Source organism: Cibotium barometz, chromosome 15, assembly GCF_041138505.1.
Source record: "Cibotium barometz isolate CiBa-2024 chromosome 15, ASM4113850v1, whole genome shotgun sequence".
Taxonomy (NCBI): Eukaryota; Viridiplantae; Streptophyta; class Polypodiopsida; order Cyatheales; family Cibotiaceae; genus Cibotium; species Cibotium barometz.
The window spans coordinates 26,996,700-27,015,307 of NC_141060.1; the positions used below are offsets into that span (position 1 = coordinate 26,996,700).

Below are 18,608 nucleotides of genomic sequence, written 5' to 3' on the forward strand. Positions count from 1 at the left end.
TTCACGAAACCGTGTTTCACGGAACCTCGCTATTTCATGGAACCCCACTGTTTCATGGAACCTCACCGGTTCATGAAACCCACTTCACGGCCTGCAGGTTCACGAAACCACTCGGACCCTGCACCTTCACGCCACAACTTTCACCTGTCTATTAACACACCCTATGATTACTCCTATACTAACACACTACATGAAACAGAGGCCCACAATGAAGCAAGTAAAAGACAAAGCAGTGCAGAGCCCTCAAGCCCAAGCAAAAGAAGGCGGTTGGAAGATGAGGAAAGAATACCCCAGTTGGCCTCCCTACAGAAAATAGACTATCAACAATTCATACAAGAGACCATGGAAGGGCTGGATGAGCTGCTAAACCAACCACAGGCTGGGCTCGAAGAAGGCGCAAGAACAATTGCAATCTGGGAGCAGGAACAAAAGGTTTGGTGGTGCCACCTCCTCACAACGCACATACTCCACGATCGTAACGTCGCCCTTTGGAAGCAGGTTAACAATGCATGCACACAAGTGCAAACCTTAAAAGACCGCTTGGCAGTAGCTGAAGCTACACATAAAGATGTCATCATGAAAAGCTTGAAGGCCACGGAGGAGCAAGAGAATAGGTATAAAGCCCTGGAAAGAAATAATATGGTCCTCAGCCAAACAATTGTGTACAAAGAATATACATACATATATATATATATATATATATATATATATATATATATATATATATATATATATATATGTATGTATGTATATATGTATATATGTATATATATATATATGTGTGTGTGTGTGTGTGTGTGTGTGTACACACACACACACACACACACACACAGAGAGACATATACACACACACACACACACACACATATGTATACATATATATATGTGTGTGTGTGTTTGTGGATATCTATATATATATGTGTGTGTATATATATATGTGTGTGTGTGTGTGTGTGTGTGTGTGTGTGTGTGTATATACACATATATATCTATATATATATATATATATATATATATATATATATATATATATATATATATATATATACATATATATACATATATATGTATAGATAGACACACACACACACATATATATATATATATGTGTGTGTATATATATATGTGTGTGTGTGTGTGTGTGTGTGTGTGTGTGTGTGTGTATATACACATATATATCTATATATATATATATATATATATATAGATATATATGTGTATATACACACACACACACACACACACACACACACATGTATGTGACGTGGGAAAACTATCCAAGGGGACTTGGTGCCTTGAGGGTATGCTAGACATGATTTTTCATAATACTCTCATAATCCCATGCATACTTACCCTCACATCACCTCACCATGCTTTGGGAATTTCCACCTTTAGGAACGTTATGCATCATAGCCCAAGCATTTTAGGGGCAAGCATCATAAGGAGTCTATAGTTTTTGGAAAATTGGTAAAATGTCATGCATTTTAAGGGTTGTTCTATTTGGAGTGGAGGTCTCCTTTCTCATGTCACTCAATTTTCTCACTCTCTCCCATCCTCTCTACCCTATGACAAAGCTTGTATATAAGGAACCCTTTGAAGAAAAGATAACTCCTTTCCTCTTTCATGGCTTTCATGTGTTTCTTTAGCATTTGGAGAGTTTGAGTCATGTATTTGAGGTTATATTCATTTGAGGTCATGTCCTATTCTATTGCTCATTTTTTCTTGTTAATGAATGACTGCGTCTTTGTGTAGGTGTCCTAGCCCACCCTCGTTTGGCTAGGTGGTGCCCTCTTCACCTTGGTTGTTGGGGAAGCCCTTCCCCTAGTAGCTCTTAGTGAGCTAGGAAAGTGGCAGGGGTGTAGAGGCCATCCTGTCCATCCCCCCGCCCCCCCCCCTCACTGTCAAGCTTACAAAAAGGAATAGACTTTTAAAATTTGTTAGTTTGAGAATCTTGAGGTGGTTTATTGTCCCTTGGTACTTCATTCTTTTGCTCAAAATTGTAAGCGAAGAGATTGCCGTTTTGTTGAAAGGGAATGTGGTTGGAACATATTGATCTTTGCTCGAAGAGTAAGCTTTAATCTTGTAATGAAATTGGATTTTTGGTCTTTGATTTCACTCCTTCAATGGCTTGGAGTTGGATAAGAGCTTGCGAAAATTTGTCCACATCTAGCTGTACGGTCTCTTTGTCAAGTTGACAAATTGTTGACGTGTTCTTGCTTTATATTGAGGTGGCAAGAAATTCTTTTTAATGAGCTTTTGCAATTCCTTTCAGGTTCTTGTTCTTTCACGTCCTTGCTTGATTGCATTCCACCATAATGATGTAATTTCGATCAAGTGGTTTGCATCACATTTGACCTTATCTTTCTTAAAAAATTAATCCCTAGAAAAATATTCATCAAGCTGGCTAATCCATGATAACACCGTTGTTGTATCCTTTTTACTATCAAAATTCTAAAATGTGAAAGCCTTACAACTTATTTTCTTTCCTTTTTATTGCTCTTGCTCACGGAAAGGTTCTTTGATGATACGCCTAATGTCATAGTCAAATTCAACACTTTGAGATCGTTTCCTGTTAGAGATTAGTTCTTCCAATTCTATCCTCTTAGCATGTTCTTCATTTAATTGAGCTTAAAGAGATAGAAGCTGCTCGGAAATAGAAGGTGCTTGCGGGTTTGACGTGATGAGGAATTGAGAAAGAAAAAAAAATTATAAAAATTTGATGGTAATTGAGATAAGCAAGAAATAATACGTGGTAGTACTTACGGTCCTTGCTTCAAATTTGTTGAAGTCGTATGTTGTCCCAATTTTTGTGGAGTAAGAATCCCAACTTCAAGTGTCATAGAGTTCGTAAATGGTGTAAAACTTTGAGAAAGAGTCATCAAAGAAGCATGATATGATAATTCTTGATGCCCAAAGCGCACTTGAAAAAGCCCTTGATTTAATCCCCTTTGACAAAACCTTTGTAAACCTTTCGAAATTCTCCTCTTGCTTGATACCCTCGATGTTGAATATACTTGAAACTTTGCCCTTTAGATGTACCCCTCTTTGGCTTTTATGGCTTGTTTGACAAGGTATAATTTTTTTAAGGTGTTCATAAAGCTTTATAAGACAAATGCTTTTGAGCTTTTGAAAAGCGCTAAGCTTTAAAGGAAGCTTTACGGTTTTTGAAGCTTAATAATTTTTAAGGTTAAAATGTAAGGCTTGGCTTTAAGCGATAAAGTTTTTAAGCATTGAATAGCTTATAAGCTTAGCTAAGCTAAATAAAAACTTTAGCTAGTTAAGCAATATAGTAAAGAAGATGGTTGACAGCGCATCAACAAAGAGAGAGTTGAAAAAAAAAAAAGCAAGCGCATGTGATGGCTAGTGAAGAGAGACAAGGAAGGCCTAGGTGACGCGGCGATCCGTGAGGAGAGAGAGGAAAAGTAAGGGAGCAACGCGAAAAAGAAAAGAAAAGAGAGAAAGGCTTTTAGGCTGTAGCACGTATAGAGAGGTAGAGATTTGGAAAATTTTATTTGGAAAGCCCCTCCACCAACACTGTCAAATATAGATTGCTTGGATGCTTTCCAATTTGTGAAATTAGAAGAGTAATGCTGAAAACCTGCTGTTGGATTTCGGAGAGGGTGAAGAAATTAAAAGGTGATTTTTGAAGTTTTAGAAAGAGGTTTGAAAAAAGGTGGTGGAGAAGAAGTATTATCCAATGGTTAAGATTGATTTGTTAATGCCCTTCCACTTCACAATCAATTTCTTGACAGTCTCCCAATTCTTTAGCCTTCATGTTCAAGTATTCTTTCTTTATTTGAAGCTTACGTATTTACCAAAAGTCGAATCCATGTTGCTCCAAATAATTGCGTTAACTTTGCTTTTGATTTTTTAATAAAAAAATCCTTCTCCTTGAGTGGTCCCCAAAGCTCTAATACCACTGTCACAAGGACCTTTATGACACTTGGAGAAGAAACTCTAATTCTCAAGGACAAGGATTAGAGGATATCATAGAACTGTACAAATTTAAAACATAAACCTTAATAAACAAGATAGCTAGAGAATTAGACGCATATACCTTAATAATCAAAACTAAATAAATAAGAGAGCTAGAGAATAAAAAAGAGATCACTGTCGACACAAGATTGAGTTGAATCTCCCTGGGATGAGTGGGCCCTTGTACCACTCACCCATATTTAGATATATTAGAAAGTTTGCTTTTCAAAAAGATAACTCCCAAAAATAAAGCATAAGTGCTTTTGAGTTTTTGAGTGTAAAAGTTTTACAAAAATATAGGAGACTACAAATATAAAGTCTTGGGCCTAACAAAAGTATAAAATACTAATTGGTATGTACAAAGGTTTGAGGCCCTAGCCTTACAAAAATACTAATGTCAAAATATGAAACCATAAAAGGTGTTCACATGTCTTCCAAAATATCTAATAGTGGTCCATATATTCCACCCGTGATCAACACATAATCCGCTACTCAATTGTCGCCTACCTCCAAAATAATATCAGTCAGTGCACACAATTGATTAAACACATTAATCATGACTACATCATACTGGTGCACACAACTGATTAAACACATTAATCTTAATAGAAAATATAAATAAAAGTTGTATCCAAAATAAAATATCCCGAAGTAAAATAATAGGTAAGACAATGCATATAGTATGTCCATGAGGAGGAGAAAGATTAGGCCGATGCATATGGTATGTCCATGAGACTTTTGTTATGCTGCCCATGATGTACTGTATGCTCATGTAGGCACATGATGTGTATGGTATGCAAATGATGTATATAGTATGCCCACGATGTGTAATATCCATACATATCACGTGGCATGGTGACTTCAAAACCCCATTGCCACATCAACAATCCTCGGAATGAAAGCTTGCCTTAAAAAAAAAGCTCGTCATCAAATGCGTGACAAATGTTTTTTCCCTTGAAATGGTTGTGGTATCTTGGTTTGCATAAGATGGCCAAAAAATGTGAAAAAATCCATTGAAATAGCATGATGTCATTATTTTTTCATCTTTTGTGAACGCGCATTGTGAGATTATGAAAAGCATTCCTCTTGTACAAAGTACACATTCAGTTGTATAATTGTGTCATGCATACAATGGTAATTTGAAATTGCAAGAAAACTTCTAAATGCAATGACCTCTAAATGTTTATGTTGTTGACACTTGATGTAAACAAGTGATTTGTAGGTTTTCAAAAAAAGAAGTTGGTGGGTCCATCCATGTGAGATGCTAATTTTCAATCAGCTATGAGGTCAAACTTGCTAAATAAACCAATAAAGCATATTTTGAATGGATCAATGCTTATCATTTATAGGCAACATTGTAATGTAGATTTGCATACATGGAGAGAAAAATGTAGAAGTGTTGCTAAGGTGAGAGTGTTAACACAATGGGTTCCCAAGGTCTTTAAGCAAAGCATGTTTCATAGTGAAGGTAGTCAAATTGGCATGTTAAGGCAATGCTTAAAGACATTGTGGGGCACAAAATATTTTGATTTAAGGTTCCCTAATCTACACCAACAAAAATGGTATAAGGCTATTCTAGTATTGAGTGCAATTTGCAAGTAATCTCGTGTGAGTTTAAGCCTTCACTCGGAAATCATTACCAATTTTTCGAGCATGGTTTAAAGGGGTGCATTTAACGATTCTTGTAATCTTTATGCACTCATACACCAGCCCACCTCACCCTCACCCTCCCCCTCCCACACCCAATACCTCATTATGCACTCATACACCACCCCACTTGTATACCACACCACCCTCTCCCTTCGGCACCCAATACCTCCATAGCATAAATATTGGGTTTTTTTCTGACAACTATTCCACATACATTATCATTTGTGCACAAACAATTAGAGTGACGTGCAGTTGTTTGATCCTTTTACATTAAGTGTGGTAGAATAATTGACTTGGGCTTGTCCTTTCTTTCCCTTCCTTGTCGCCTTTTGCTCCCCCATGCTAGACACTTGTCTTTGCTTCTCAACTATGCACAATTCTATTTTCTTTGAATCCCTATCTAGTCCTTGTCAGTTGCTTCTTAAATTGGGATCTTGTCCATTGTTATTTTGTTGACCAATATTTTCAAAGTAGAACTTACTTAGCTCAAGCAAAGGTTCGAAGTGTGCTTGGTCTCTTTGAGTTCAAACTAAGTGATGGGCCGCAATATGATTTTTTGGGGTCAAACTAAGTTAAGGGCCATAGTGTGCAATTCACATGTCCATGTGTAGCTTGGGCTAGATTTTTGTTGGCCGCCATCATAGTTGTTTTTTAGGCTATTAATACTACAAAAATTGAGGGCTCCTATACTTGCAGAAAGTAGTGCATTCTCGTCTATAAATGAAGGGCGAGGGTAGCCATAAAAAAGCAACCTTCTGTACACATATCGAACCATTGCCAAAGGGGGCTCTGATAGCCCCAAGAAATGACCAAAAGCTACATTGCAATAGAGCAACCTTGCCCGGGGGGTTCCACGCATTTTCTCGCCTCTGCGTGTGAAACGGACAAGCCCCCTTTTTCCCCCACCAAGCGTGTGAACGTACATGAAGAAAGTAGTGCGTTCTCGTCTTAATGAAGGGTGAGGGCAGCAACCTTCTGTACACGTATTGAACCATTGCCAAAGGGGGCTCTGATAGCCCCAAGAAACGATCAAAAGCTACATTGCTATGCAACCTTGCCCAGGGGTTCCACACATTTTCTCGCCTTGCGTGTGAAACGGAAAAACCCCCTTTTTGAGTGCAGCGTGTGAACTTACATTGTTTTTTAGTTTTGGGTGTGGATTTATAATCGATTGAAACAACCACATTTTGCCGTGGTGGGCGGGCACAGCCATGAAGCCGAGGAGGACGGGGAAGAAGCTGAAGCAGAAGAAGAAGGGCAGGAGAAAGAGGACGTAGAAGACAGAAAAACCCTAGCGGCAGCCTACGATCTACTCCTACCACCACGATCTCCATGGATCCCTTCGCAGTTGCGTCCGACAGCCCTCCCATTCCGGTTCAAGAATCCGGAATATCGTCCGTCAATTTGGCCATCCTGAGTGAAAATCCGGAATCTTTGAGCCACGATCCGGCAGGTTTGAGCTCAGAAACGGCTACGTTTCAACACGATCCAGCACTCCCTAGCACGGCAATCATACAACCTGTGGTGGAGTCGCTTGTCGTTAAACAGCTGCCGGGTGCCCCGCAGACGCAGGAGATTAGGGTTTCTGGCGAGAAAGGGCAGAACATTTGCTCGGATTTGACCTCGTCTGCTGGCAGGAAACCACATCATCCTCCTGCACCGGACATTAGGGTTTCTACGCAGAATAAATCCGCACAAGCCAATAGGTTTTCTTCACAGAATAAATCTGTACAATGGGTAAGGGTTTCTTCACAAAGTCAAGCTGCACACAAGACTAGGGATATATCCCAGCAACAAGCTGCACAGGAGAATAGGGTTTCTGGCCATTCTGTCAAACATGGATCGAAAGAGTGTGTGCTGCCTTCATCGTCCATGGAGGTGCCACAACATGAAGCTGCACAGGAGACTAGGGTTTCTGGACATTCTGTCAAACATGGATCGAAAGAGTGTGTGGGGCTGCTGCCATCATCCAGGGACATGTCACAACATGAAGCTGCACGGCCACCATCGCCCAGCAAGACTCGACATCATCAAGCTGCGGTGCTGCCTGCATCCAGTGAGGCCCCACAACATCAAGCCATGGAAGAGCATCAGACTTCAACCACTGTCCATCAAGCTGCAGAAGAGTATCAGATTGCTGTCGGTGTTGCCGAAGATGCTCAGGCCAGTGAGCCACAGCGATCACTTAGTAGAGCTTCGTCTTTGAATGCAAAGGCGAGGGAGTTTGTGCCTAAAAGTGTGCCTGCTCCTAGTACAGCCCCTGTGATGTCTCCACCAGCAATGCATGGTCAGGTGCTGCCGCCTTTGATGGTCCCACTCGGTTCTTCACCAGGAATTTTATCCATGTTCCCGCCTTCTTCTCCTATACCAACCGCACAGCTTGGGGGATTCCCCCCCCCTATGGCTGGTCCACCACCTCCACCGATACCAGTCTCCCTAATGGGCCCCATGCCATTGCTTGCCCCCCCTCTTCCTGGGTTACTGAACGTGCAAATACCAGGGCCGCCGCCTCCCCCAGCAATACCACCAACAACATTTATGATGCATTCACCTTCTTTGAATGTACCAGTGCATCCTCAGTCTGCCCTTTCACTAGATTCCCTTTCAAATCAGTCAGTTGGAACCAATGTAGAGGTGGTTCAAGATCAAAATCAGCCTAATGACTTGGACCTTGCATCAACTCAAGCTGTGACTTCAAAGCCTATATTGACAGAAGATTTAAAGACAAAAATTGTGAAACAGGTAAAGCTCACCGATAGTTACAACTTGATTCAGGTCTGGGGGGTGGCCCATGGGGTGCCCAGTTGAGCTTTTACAAAACTAGGTTCTATTAGCAGGCCTAAGGGTGTCCGACCTACATAGTACATTAACACATGGAGTGTCCACCTCTTACAAAGCTAGGTTGAGACTTGGGTCTATTAGCCGCCCTAAGGGTGTTTTGATTGATGGGTTGTTCAGTTGAGCTTTTACAAAACTAGGTTTAGAGTGGGGCTTATTATGGGCCTAAGGGCATCCCTACCCTTTGTGACAAACGTCAATCCTAGACACCAGACATCTCTTTGATGCCCTCTAATGTTTTACAATTTTCCTTTTTGATTTTTTATGACCTATTGTATGAGGTTGTTGACAGACTTTTCTACTCTTTTTTTAGGTAGAGTTTTACTTCTCTGATGCCAACCTTCCCACCGATTATCATCTAATGAAGTTTGTCAAGAAGGACCCGGAAGGTTTTGGTATGTTGTAATGTGCTAGAAGCTCTCAGGTTCTGTTATTGTGGTGCACAACTTTGGCTGTTCCCATATTGTGCAATTGGCTACTTACATTGCTTGCTTTTGTTAGTCAAGATTTTAGGCTGTCTTCTTCCACTCAGGATTTCTAGGACACGTTAAAACAAAATGGGAACTCCATACATTGTTTTTGAGGAGGCCTGAGTTGGTTTTGACATGAATTTTGAGAGAAGTGAAGTAAGCAATTGTCTTTGAATCATATGTAGTTCCCATCGCGGTCGTGGCAAATTTCCGAAAAATCAAAAACCTGCTGAAGAATTATGCACTTGTGGCTGTTGCCTTGCGAAGCTCAAAAGAGCTGGTACATGTTTGATTCGATACATTGATTCTTCTCTGTCATGACATGCTGCTATGCTTTTGTAGCTTTGATTTAGAAAACAGTCTCATTTTTATTAGGTTGTAAGTGAAGATGGCAAGAAGGTTCGCAGGCTGCACCCTCTTGCACATGTAGACCTTGAAGAAATTCAGGTATATTTGTTCGATTGTTGAACTCTGGGCGTTCTCTATTTTTCTAAGCTTTGCAGGTGTCTTTGTTTAATGTGAATATGGCCTTCTTGTCTATCTGTTGTTCCTTAACAGTCCCGAACAGTTGTTGCGGAGAATCTTCCCGCTGATCACTCAATTGAGTCCATGGAGAGGCTGTTTGGGAGTGTTGGCAAGTAGGTTTCTCCACTGTTGCTCATTTACACAGTGCTTGTGTATCCTTAAGTAGGAAACGCTTCTGTCTTAATTGATGCTTATTGGGTGGCTGTTGTATTCCCCCTTTATTAGTGTGAAGATGGTCCGCATATGTGAGCCAGAGGCAATCAATGGTGCTAATCAAGCTTCTGCCAAGTTCATGAAAGACGTGGTTGTCAGCAAGAAGGTAAATCTTTGTCTGTCTGGTTTCTGAAGTCCTAGCTTGTATGATCTGCAGGAAGTGATTGAAGGCTCATAAAATGATTGTTTTGCTTTGGTGGGTTTAGCTTCATGCTCTGATAGAATATGAATCTGTGGAGCAAGCAGAACGAGCTGTAAGTGCTCTGCTCCTTCAAGTGTCTGTTGAGGTTTTCAGTTTATTTGTTCAGGGCTGATGAGAAGGCTCTTTTTTCTGGATATCAATGATGTGCCTTTCCTTCATGGTTTTAAAGGACCCACCATTTTAAGTGTTCTGGATTGGATTATTTTGTCAGGTTTCTATGCTTACTGATCAACGGAATTGGAGAAGTGGACTTCATGTCCGATTATTGCTTAGGAGGACGGTATGGATTTTAAAATCTGCATGTGCGTTGTGTGCTCTCATGCCTTGTAGCTCTTTCTCATCTCTAAAGTGACCTGTGACCTTGAATGACGGCAGTTCCAGAATAAACATGGTCATCAGCCATCCACTGGTTCTAAATCTTCCAAAGTGAGTGAAGGAGGTGATGGGAGTGGAGGTGAAGAAGATGCTGTTTCCACAACAAGTGATAGTGTTCCCGAGAAGACTGGGGAGGAGAGTCATACCATTGAAAGGTCTGACGAACTTATGGTGAGTAAAATTGTTTTTCTACCTGCATTTTCTGGCATATGCTGATACGGGTGTTCCATTTTAATCTGGCATATTATCGGACATGCAGATTTCTTTTTGAAGACTTTTTCCAAGTTTTGGCCAGCTAGTTTATATTAATTCTTTCTATCCAAACTGATGCAATCTGCCCAACCAGCTATGTTGTGTGTGCGTGTGTGCGTGCTCTCTTTAGTGCTAGCCTTCGTCAGCCTTCGGCATGGCTGAGTCTGCCCCTCACTTCCAGAGAAGTGATAGAAACTCAACTGGATGGTTTATCTACAACCAGCCCGTAGGTGAGGAGTGGACTCTGTAGGCAGAGGGCTGAAGGTGCTCACCAAGAATGATCAAGGAATGATGATGAAATGAGGAAGAGGGCAGCCCATATATATACTCCTACATGTGCTGGCCGACTGCCTCCTAGTGGCCTACATGACCTGAAAATAGGTGAAATACTCCATAAAATGGGTGGGCAACCCACATCAAAGGCCCATAAAATAGGGAAAAAATATGGGGAATGCTTGAGCATAGAAATGCCCTGTATAAACACCAGAAAAGCCACCAACAGTAGATGATATATGCTAACACCCCCTCTCGGGTCCTAGGTCTTGGGGGTGGTGCAAGACCCAAGGAGCTGCCATGAACGTCGATAGATGATTGAGATAATCCTTTGGTGAATAAGTCCGCAGCGTTGTCTTGGGTAGGACAATATTCAAGAAAATGTCTCCCTCCAAGATCCACCCCCGCACAAAGTGGTACTGGATCTCTATATGCTTGGTCTGTGCATCAAATACTGGATTCTTAGCAATAGCCAAGCAACTCTGGTTGTCGCATGAGATAAGGGTAGGCTCCTGCTATCGAAAACCGATCTCCTCAAGTAGCCACCGCAACCAAATCACCTCACAAGCAGACGAACAAGCCGCTCGATATTCCGCCTCAATAGATGAAAGCGCCATCGTAGGTTGCTTTTTACTCATCCATGAAATGGCTCCAGATCTACTCAAGTAGCCGCTGTAACCAAATCACCTCACAAGCAACCTCACAAGCCGCTCGATACTCCGCCTTAGTCGATGAAAGTGCCACTGTAGGCTGCTTTTACTTGTCCATGAAATGGCTCCAGATCCAAGAGTAAAGCAATACCCTGTAGTGGATCGTTTCGGAATCCGCATCTCCAGCCCAATCGGAGTTGCTCTAGCATATTAAGTGGCTCCCTCTCCATAGAAAATGCCAAAATCCTTGGTACCTTTCAAGTACTACAATACGCGGAGTGCTGCCTGCATGAAAGCATTGAGAGTTCCCACCACAAATGCACAATCAGGCCGTGTGTTGAGCAACCAAATCAAGGAACCAACTAGTCTCCTGTACACAAGTGTGTCTGCCACTGGATCAGATGCAGAAGAGGAAAGTTTGATGCCGGGGTACATGGGAGAAGTGATGGGCTTACAATCTGTCATCCTGAAAGCCTCCAATAGCTCTGTAACATACCGTTGCTGAGAGATGAATACGCCATTTGAGTGCTGAAAATCTCCAATCCAAGAAAGAAGTGAAGCAACACAAGATCTTTCATCTCAAATTCTTGACTGAGGTCAACCTTTGTCTGAGCAATGTGTGCTGCATGGCTGCCAATTGTCCACATAGAGAATGATGAGAGTATACATCCCTTTCTCGGGATAAATGTAGTGATTTGGATTAGCCGCTGACTGCTTGAAGCCTTTCTGTTGAAAGAAAACATCAATCTTCTCGTAGACCATACCTTTGGAGCGAGGAACTTGAAATCGCAAGGGCTGTTCCACATAAACTTCCTCCTTTAGAGGAGTCGGTGCAAAGTTATCATCAAAATCCACACCAACTTTTTGAGAATAGCCTTTGGCCTCAAGCTTGGCCTTGTGCTTTATCTAGAGTCCCATGCTTCCATGGCCCGCTTCCAAGTCGGTTTGGAAAGCGCCTCCCCAATATCAAGAGGTTTCGAGTCCTTCTGGATGCGTGACATCAGTGCATAATTGACTCACAGGTTCTCCTAAGATGTTGTCGTGGTACGCAACCGCTGTGATCGACGGGGACCCCCTGTTGGAGGTGAAGGCAACCATGTTAGCCCGAAGCCACGCAATGTCTAGTACAACCAATTGGGAATTCGAGATCCCCCCTCAGAAGTCGAACCCTGCTCTTGAGATGAAGCCTATTGTGGAGGTGCTCGTCCTGATCAATGTCGGATGATTTCTCCGCTTGAGGTGCTCGAGGATGTGCTGGGTCAAGTCGAGGAAGAGGAACAAGAGGATCCAGCGAGGAACCAAGGAGAGGCTGAGTCGAATCAGCCCTTTGAGGTTGTAGGATTGTAGAGCTGATAACCTTTAGATTCTGAGCTGTAACCAACCAAAATATGATGCTTGGACTTAGCGTCCAGCTTCTCCATGTCACCATCAAGTACATGAACAAATGCATCAGACCCAAAAGCCCAAAAATGAGAAACTGTGGGTTTTCTACTGAGGTAGGCTTGAAAGGGGGTCTGTCCTGGAACAACAGTAGTAGGGGACCGATTAAGAATATAAACAGCAGTAGCAACCGCCTCGCCCCGCCCAAAGCTTTCAAGGAAGACTCTGATGTTCCAATATAGGCTGAGCCATCTCAATCATAGTTTGGTTCTTCCACTCCACCACGCCGTTCTATGGAGTAGTAGCTCTGTTGGGAAATTCCCTTTGAATGCCATGTAGCTCACAATCCTGGTTAAATTGACGAGAATTAAACTCCCCGCCTTTGTCGGCTCGAAATGTCAAGACAGAGTGTCCTAATTGTTTCTCCGCCAAGGTTCTCCATGCTTGGAATTTGTCAAAAGTTTCATCTTTGGATTTGAGAAAATAGGCCCACGTATACCGGCTAAAATCATCAACCAAGAGAAAAACATAACTGGTAGAGCCAAGAGACGGAGTGCGCATCGGGCCGCACAAATCCGCATGAACCAACTCCAAAGGTGCCGTAGCTCGCTGTGTAGTCTTCTTTGGAAAGGCCTCTCGATGTTGTTTCCCTTTGAGGCAAGTGAAACCGATCTTGTCAAGTGGGAATAGACTCCGTTGGACACCCACACGCGTAATGGCACAACTTAAATATCACAATATGAATGGACAACTCAATAACAACTGAAACCGATCTTGTCAAGTGGGAATAGACTCCGTTGGACACCCACACGTGTAGTGGCACAACTTAAATATCACAATATGAATGGACAACTCAATAACAACTGAAAACTGACATGAAATGAAATGATGATCAATGGACACCAGCACTGGGGCCGAAACGGGCCGACCCCCCCCCTCAATATATAATATATTATTGGGAGTATTTAAGTGATACAATGCTCCATGGGCTCAATGAACCAGATGATGTCCATGTACAACTGAAAATGAATACAGTTACCAAACAAGAGTCTTGAAGTAGACGTTCGAAGGAGAGCGATCCACTTGAAGAAGTCTAGTCTCTATGGTCTCGTGCCTTCACTGGAATCCGCAGAGCGCCCCACTGGGGTTCCAGGACCACGCACAAACAGGCGCTCCCGTACTAACGCCTGGCTCTCCCGATCTCAGCACCCATGGACCGTGGTTCTCCATAAGCTCGGACTACCTGGCACTGAACGGGTGTTAGCAGCAGAGAGTATCCCTTGTAAGATTTACACCAAAGACCTTTGCTTGAATCTCAATCCACTCACCTTGTAAAACAATGAATATGGCCTTCAGTAGTATTAGGCACCCACGTATGAAAGAAGAAGTCTCTATTACTGCTGTTGTAGCCAGCTTGAGAGATAGAGGATGGTTCGCCAGCAGCTGCCCGATAGTATGGGGTAACTAGGGTCGCCTATAGAGTATTCTGCCTGTGCATAAGCTGGAGAGAAGGCCTATGTGTATAGCCGCCTGCAAGGTAAGAGAGGAGAACCTGTGCGCAGCCACCTGTGCAGCCGTCTGTGAGCAGTCGCCTGTGCGTAGCTGCTTGCAAGACGAGGATGGTGACTCGCTTGCAGCCGCCTGCAAGCGAGTGAGAAGACCTGTGTAACTGACTGTGTGCAGCCGCCTGAGGGCAAGCGAAAGAAAGAGAAGGTGCGCAGCCACTTGTGTGCAGCAGCCTGTGGGCAAGCGAAATAGACGCAGTCTGGGCGCAGTCGCGTGGCAAAGCAAGAGAAAAGAGGATCGCCTGGGCACAACCGTCTGTGGGTAAACGTTGGAGAGGTCGCCTGGCGGACAGATGACCAAAGGTGGTCATGCACAGCCGCTTATAAACAAGAGGAGGTTCACTCCTGAGCGATGGAGGGACATACCATAGCTGGCCGGTCCACCTGTTTTGCATGGAGGCGGCCAGTTCCAAAGGTTCCAAGGTGGGGGGTGGGTAGGTGGCCATGCACCCACCCCCACACACATGATTAAGTGAGGGGTTCCCTCCCCACCATGACCCATACGTGGGTGCCCATAATGGGTGCCCACCCTACCAAGGACACCAAGAAATATTTGGGAGGGTGCCCACTCATTAATGAGTGTGAACCTGCAACCTTATAAAAACAAAGGTTAAAGAGAATGCTATAAAATAAACAAATGCAATACACTTACCACCTGTTCACACGCAACAAAACTCGTCGGAAGACAGAGCAAACTTCACGACTCATTGGCAAGCGTCCCCGCTCAGTAAGTGGCACGTCAAACAAGCAAACACAAGAATACAAGTCACACGAAGACAGTTCCAGGCATGCAAAACATGAATGCATGTGAAAACAGTATCATGGACATATCTCCCGTTCATGGAACAAGTACTAAACATTTCTGTCGGGCACAATGATGGCACGATAGAAAACATAAATCCCGGTCTTCTTATGGAGTGACAGTCCCATAAGTAAGACACAGATCCAGGCACGAGCCTCCCTATGGAGTGACAGTCCCATAGGCAAGAAACGGCACCAATACTGGCTCTTCCATGGCATGACAATCCCATGGATAGAACACAGTCCAGGTCATACATGGGTGGCACCAGTCTGGCTCCGGTCCATACGACACCATCCTGCTAACATGGGTGGCACCAGTCTGGCTCCCGTCCATGTTATGCAAAATACTGGCCCCTTCACATGAGACACTGGCCTGGCCTCAAGTGAACGAGAGACAAATCTGGAGATGGACCAAATGGTCGGCCAATTGGTGGCAGGCAAGAGTGACAAGGGCCCTCACGTGTGCCAACATCCGGTAATCCATCCACCAGTTGCTCTTGAAAAGCCTTCCGCCGCAAGGCCTCCAAATGAAGATGTCCAAATCTAGCATGCCAAAGGTCGCCTGTGCGAGTATCTGTGTGAGAGTAAAGAACTGTGAGTTTGTAGAGGCCATGGTCCTCGATGCCTTACCAAGGGATCTTGTCAATGAGGGGTTCCCGAATGATCATTGAGTCCTCCATAAACTCCACCTTAGTGCCCAATTTGCAAATCTCATGTACAGAAAGGAGATGAAATCCTAAATTTGGCACATATAGCACTCCCGAGGTGTACTTCCCTCCATTGACATCCGGAATGAGGGGCATTGTTCCTTCGCCATGAATGGGGACAGTAGAGTTAGCAACTCTGTTGCGGCGTTGCTGTAGTTTGTCAAGCCAATCCTTGCGATAAGTCGTGTGCTGTGTAGCACCGCTATCCAAAATCCATTGAGGAGAGTGGGAACAAGAAGGAAGTGTTAGAATTGTGCATCTCAGTGTTTTGGGGCTTTACTATTTATCTGGGATTTTATTGGATTTTCTCCTAATTATTTGTCCAGGGCCAGTCGGCCAGCCCTAGAGGCAGTCGGCCAGTTTCCTCCTACACTATATAAGGAGTTCCCCATTATTCACTCTTTCATCCACTTCCCTTGCACATAGCTCAACACTCAGTTGCTAGCCATTGCCATTGTAAAGCTTTACTGCTGTTATAAAAGGTGATCTTGTCCAACTCTCTCAATCTCCTTTGCACTCTCTCATATGTTTACTGTTAATGCTTCCGCCTTGTGCTATCTCCTTCATGGTATCATATGCTTAGGTCCAGGCTGCTCCAAACTCTGCAAATCTGCCCACCTTTCCCTCCTTTTTCTGTGTGTTTTTCTCCATATCTCTCCCGGCTGCAGATCTATGACAACAAGTGGCTGCGTGTTTCCCAACTGTGCTGTGTTTTCAGGTCCAGCCAGCCTGCTGTTTGCTGCCAGCCAGTTTTGGTGGCTGCGTTTTCTCCTACAGTGGCAAGCCGGCCAGTTTTGGCTGCATTTTCTTCTACAGAGGCAAAAGGTGGAGTTGTGGCTGTGTTTTCTGCACCAGCATCTGTTTTTGGTGAGTTCTTTGCATTTGGTACTGCCAAACAAGTGGCCCTACATTGTCTTCTTCCTCCACGGGTCCTTGCCCTTCCGGTAGGAGGTTCCCGGTGGATCTTGGACTGTTTTGCTGCTGTCTTGCCTCTTTCTCTCTATAGTTTGAGAGGGGGCTGATTGTTCCTGGTACCTTACTTCGTTGGAAAGCACTCGAGAGAAGTGTTTGAGAGCTGAGATTTGTTCTTTGCGGCTGTGGATATGGCTCCCCTCCTTACGAACAAGGATGACAAGTTGAAAGAACCCAACTATGCTCATTGGAAGCTTTAGATGCGGGTCTGGTTCATCCACAAGGGTTTGTGGGACATTGTTCAAGGCACTAAAAGGAAGCCCGAGCGTCCTCAAAACTCTAGGCGGTGTACTCAAGATGAGGAGGATGAATTTGCTGTGGAATTACAAGACTGGGAGAATCGGGACTCGAAGGCGCATTCTGTGCTTGTGCAGATCATCACCGAGGAGGTCTCACCGGCAGTGCAAACTCTCACCAATGCTCATTAGGTATGGTCAAAATTTGAGGATCTCTTTGCACGAGATTCATCGATGAGGGCAGTTACCTTGCAAGGGTAGCTCTACGGCTTGTTATTTCCTGAAGGTAATTCCATGTAGTCTTGTCTCATGAAGGCCAAGGTTATCCATGACCAGTTATTGGCTATGGGTGCTGCTTTGTCCTCTTCTGAGCTGGCTGCTCTTATCCTCACCATCCTCTGGACTATCAGTTGCTGGCCATTGCCATTGCTGTTATAAAAGGTGATCTTGTCCAACTCTCTCAATCTCCTTTGCACTCTCTCATATGTTTATTGTTTATGCTTCCGTCTGTGCTATCTCCTTCAGGAAGAGCCTGCTCAACCACTGGAGGGGGAGTCTCGCACTCGAGATCAATCAAGGTGACGAAAGCTGACTCCTCCACAACTTTGGCGGTCCCTTTGTCCTTTGACATCCCTTCCAAATCCTGCATGCGACTCTGTCATTGTCGCTATAAGTGCCCCTGTTTGGAACAATAATCACAAATCTTCTGGTTGCCAAAGGAATTAGAAGTTGAAGACCCCTTCGGCTTTGCATCCTTGGAGTCTTTGGAGTCCTTAGAATCCTTAGAAGGAGGTGCCCCACCTTTGCCTCTGTTAGGTTGCCCCCCTCTCTCCAATAAAAGCCTGGTTACCTTTCTTTGAAGAAGAATCCTTGAGTTTGCTCTCTTGATCAAGGACCACAGGTACCAGCTCATCCCAGGTAATAGTTTCCGTCCGCCCTGAGGTAAGAAGTGAAGAATAGAACTCTCATATTTCGGCGGCAACTGAGCAAGTAGCAGGATGGCCATATCCTGAGAGGAAATCTCCTTCCAGCACCCATAATTCTCAGATCACAATGACTCCAGTTTGTTGATGTGATCCCGCATAGAAGTAGAATCAGTGGGTGAAAGCTTCAACATTTGAAGCTCTTGGAGGGAAACTCTCTTCATGGGTGTCTTCTGGTCGTAGATGTCGGAGTGTCTTTTCCAAGCAATACGTGCATGGGTATCCCGTTCAATGTGAGTGATGACTGAGGGTTGAGAATTCAGGTTAATGAATGACCGAGCACGGGCATTAAGCGGATCCCATAGAGCAGCTTCGTGCATAGGGGCATCCCTCGTATCCTCATCCTCTGCGGTGTCTGGGTTGGGGCGGAGCACCGATCGAGTGATGAACTCCAAAAGATTATGCTTCCACCATGACTTTCCAGATGTCGTAGCTTGTGCCATCCAACTTGGCATCTGAAGGAAAAGTCGGAAGAGTGGGTATCTGAACCGCTCGGGGTTGGATGAGAGCCATGATGTACCTCCTCTGAAAAACGCAGCCA

General features: G+C 43.9%; 1 protein-coding gene across 3 annotated transcripts in view; it reads left to right on the forward strand.

The window, feature by feature from the left end:
* Nucleotides 1-6,772: 6,772 nt before the first annotated feature.
* Nucleotides 6,773-18,608, forward strand: part of LOC147631115 (uncharacterized) — a 35,454-nt gene continuing 23,618 nt past the window's right edge. The window contains exons 1-10 of one of the 3 annotated variants that reach the window (XM_086809448.1): nt 6,783-7,615; nt 7,700-8,367; nt 8,777-8,858; nt 9,119-9,213; nt 9,309-9,380; nt 9,492-9,571; nt 9,684-9,777; nt 9,878-9,925; nt 10,085-10,153; nt 10,249-10,421. In XM_086809448.1, the coding sequence (XP_086665574.1) occupies nt 6,958-7,615; nt 7,700-8,367; nt 8,777-8,858; nt 9,119-9,213; nt 9,309-9,380; nt 9,492-9,571; nt 9,684-9,777; nt 9,878-9,925; nt 10,085-10,153; nt 10,249-10,421 (2,039 nt within the window). In that variant the 5' untranslated portion in view covers nt 6,783-6,957. Of the gene's footprint in view, nt 8,368-8,776; nt 8,859-9,118; nt 9,214-9,308; nt 9,381-9,491; nt 9,572-9,683; nt 9,778-9,877; nt 9,926-10,084; nt 10,154-10,248; nt 10,422-18,608 lie in introns of all 3 variants that reach the window. The other 2 variants (XM_086809447.1, XM_086809449.1) reach the window with 2 other exon arrangements.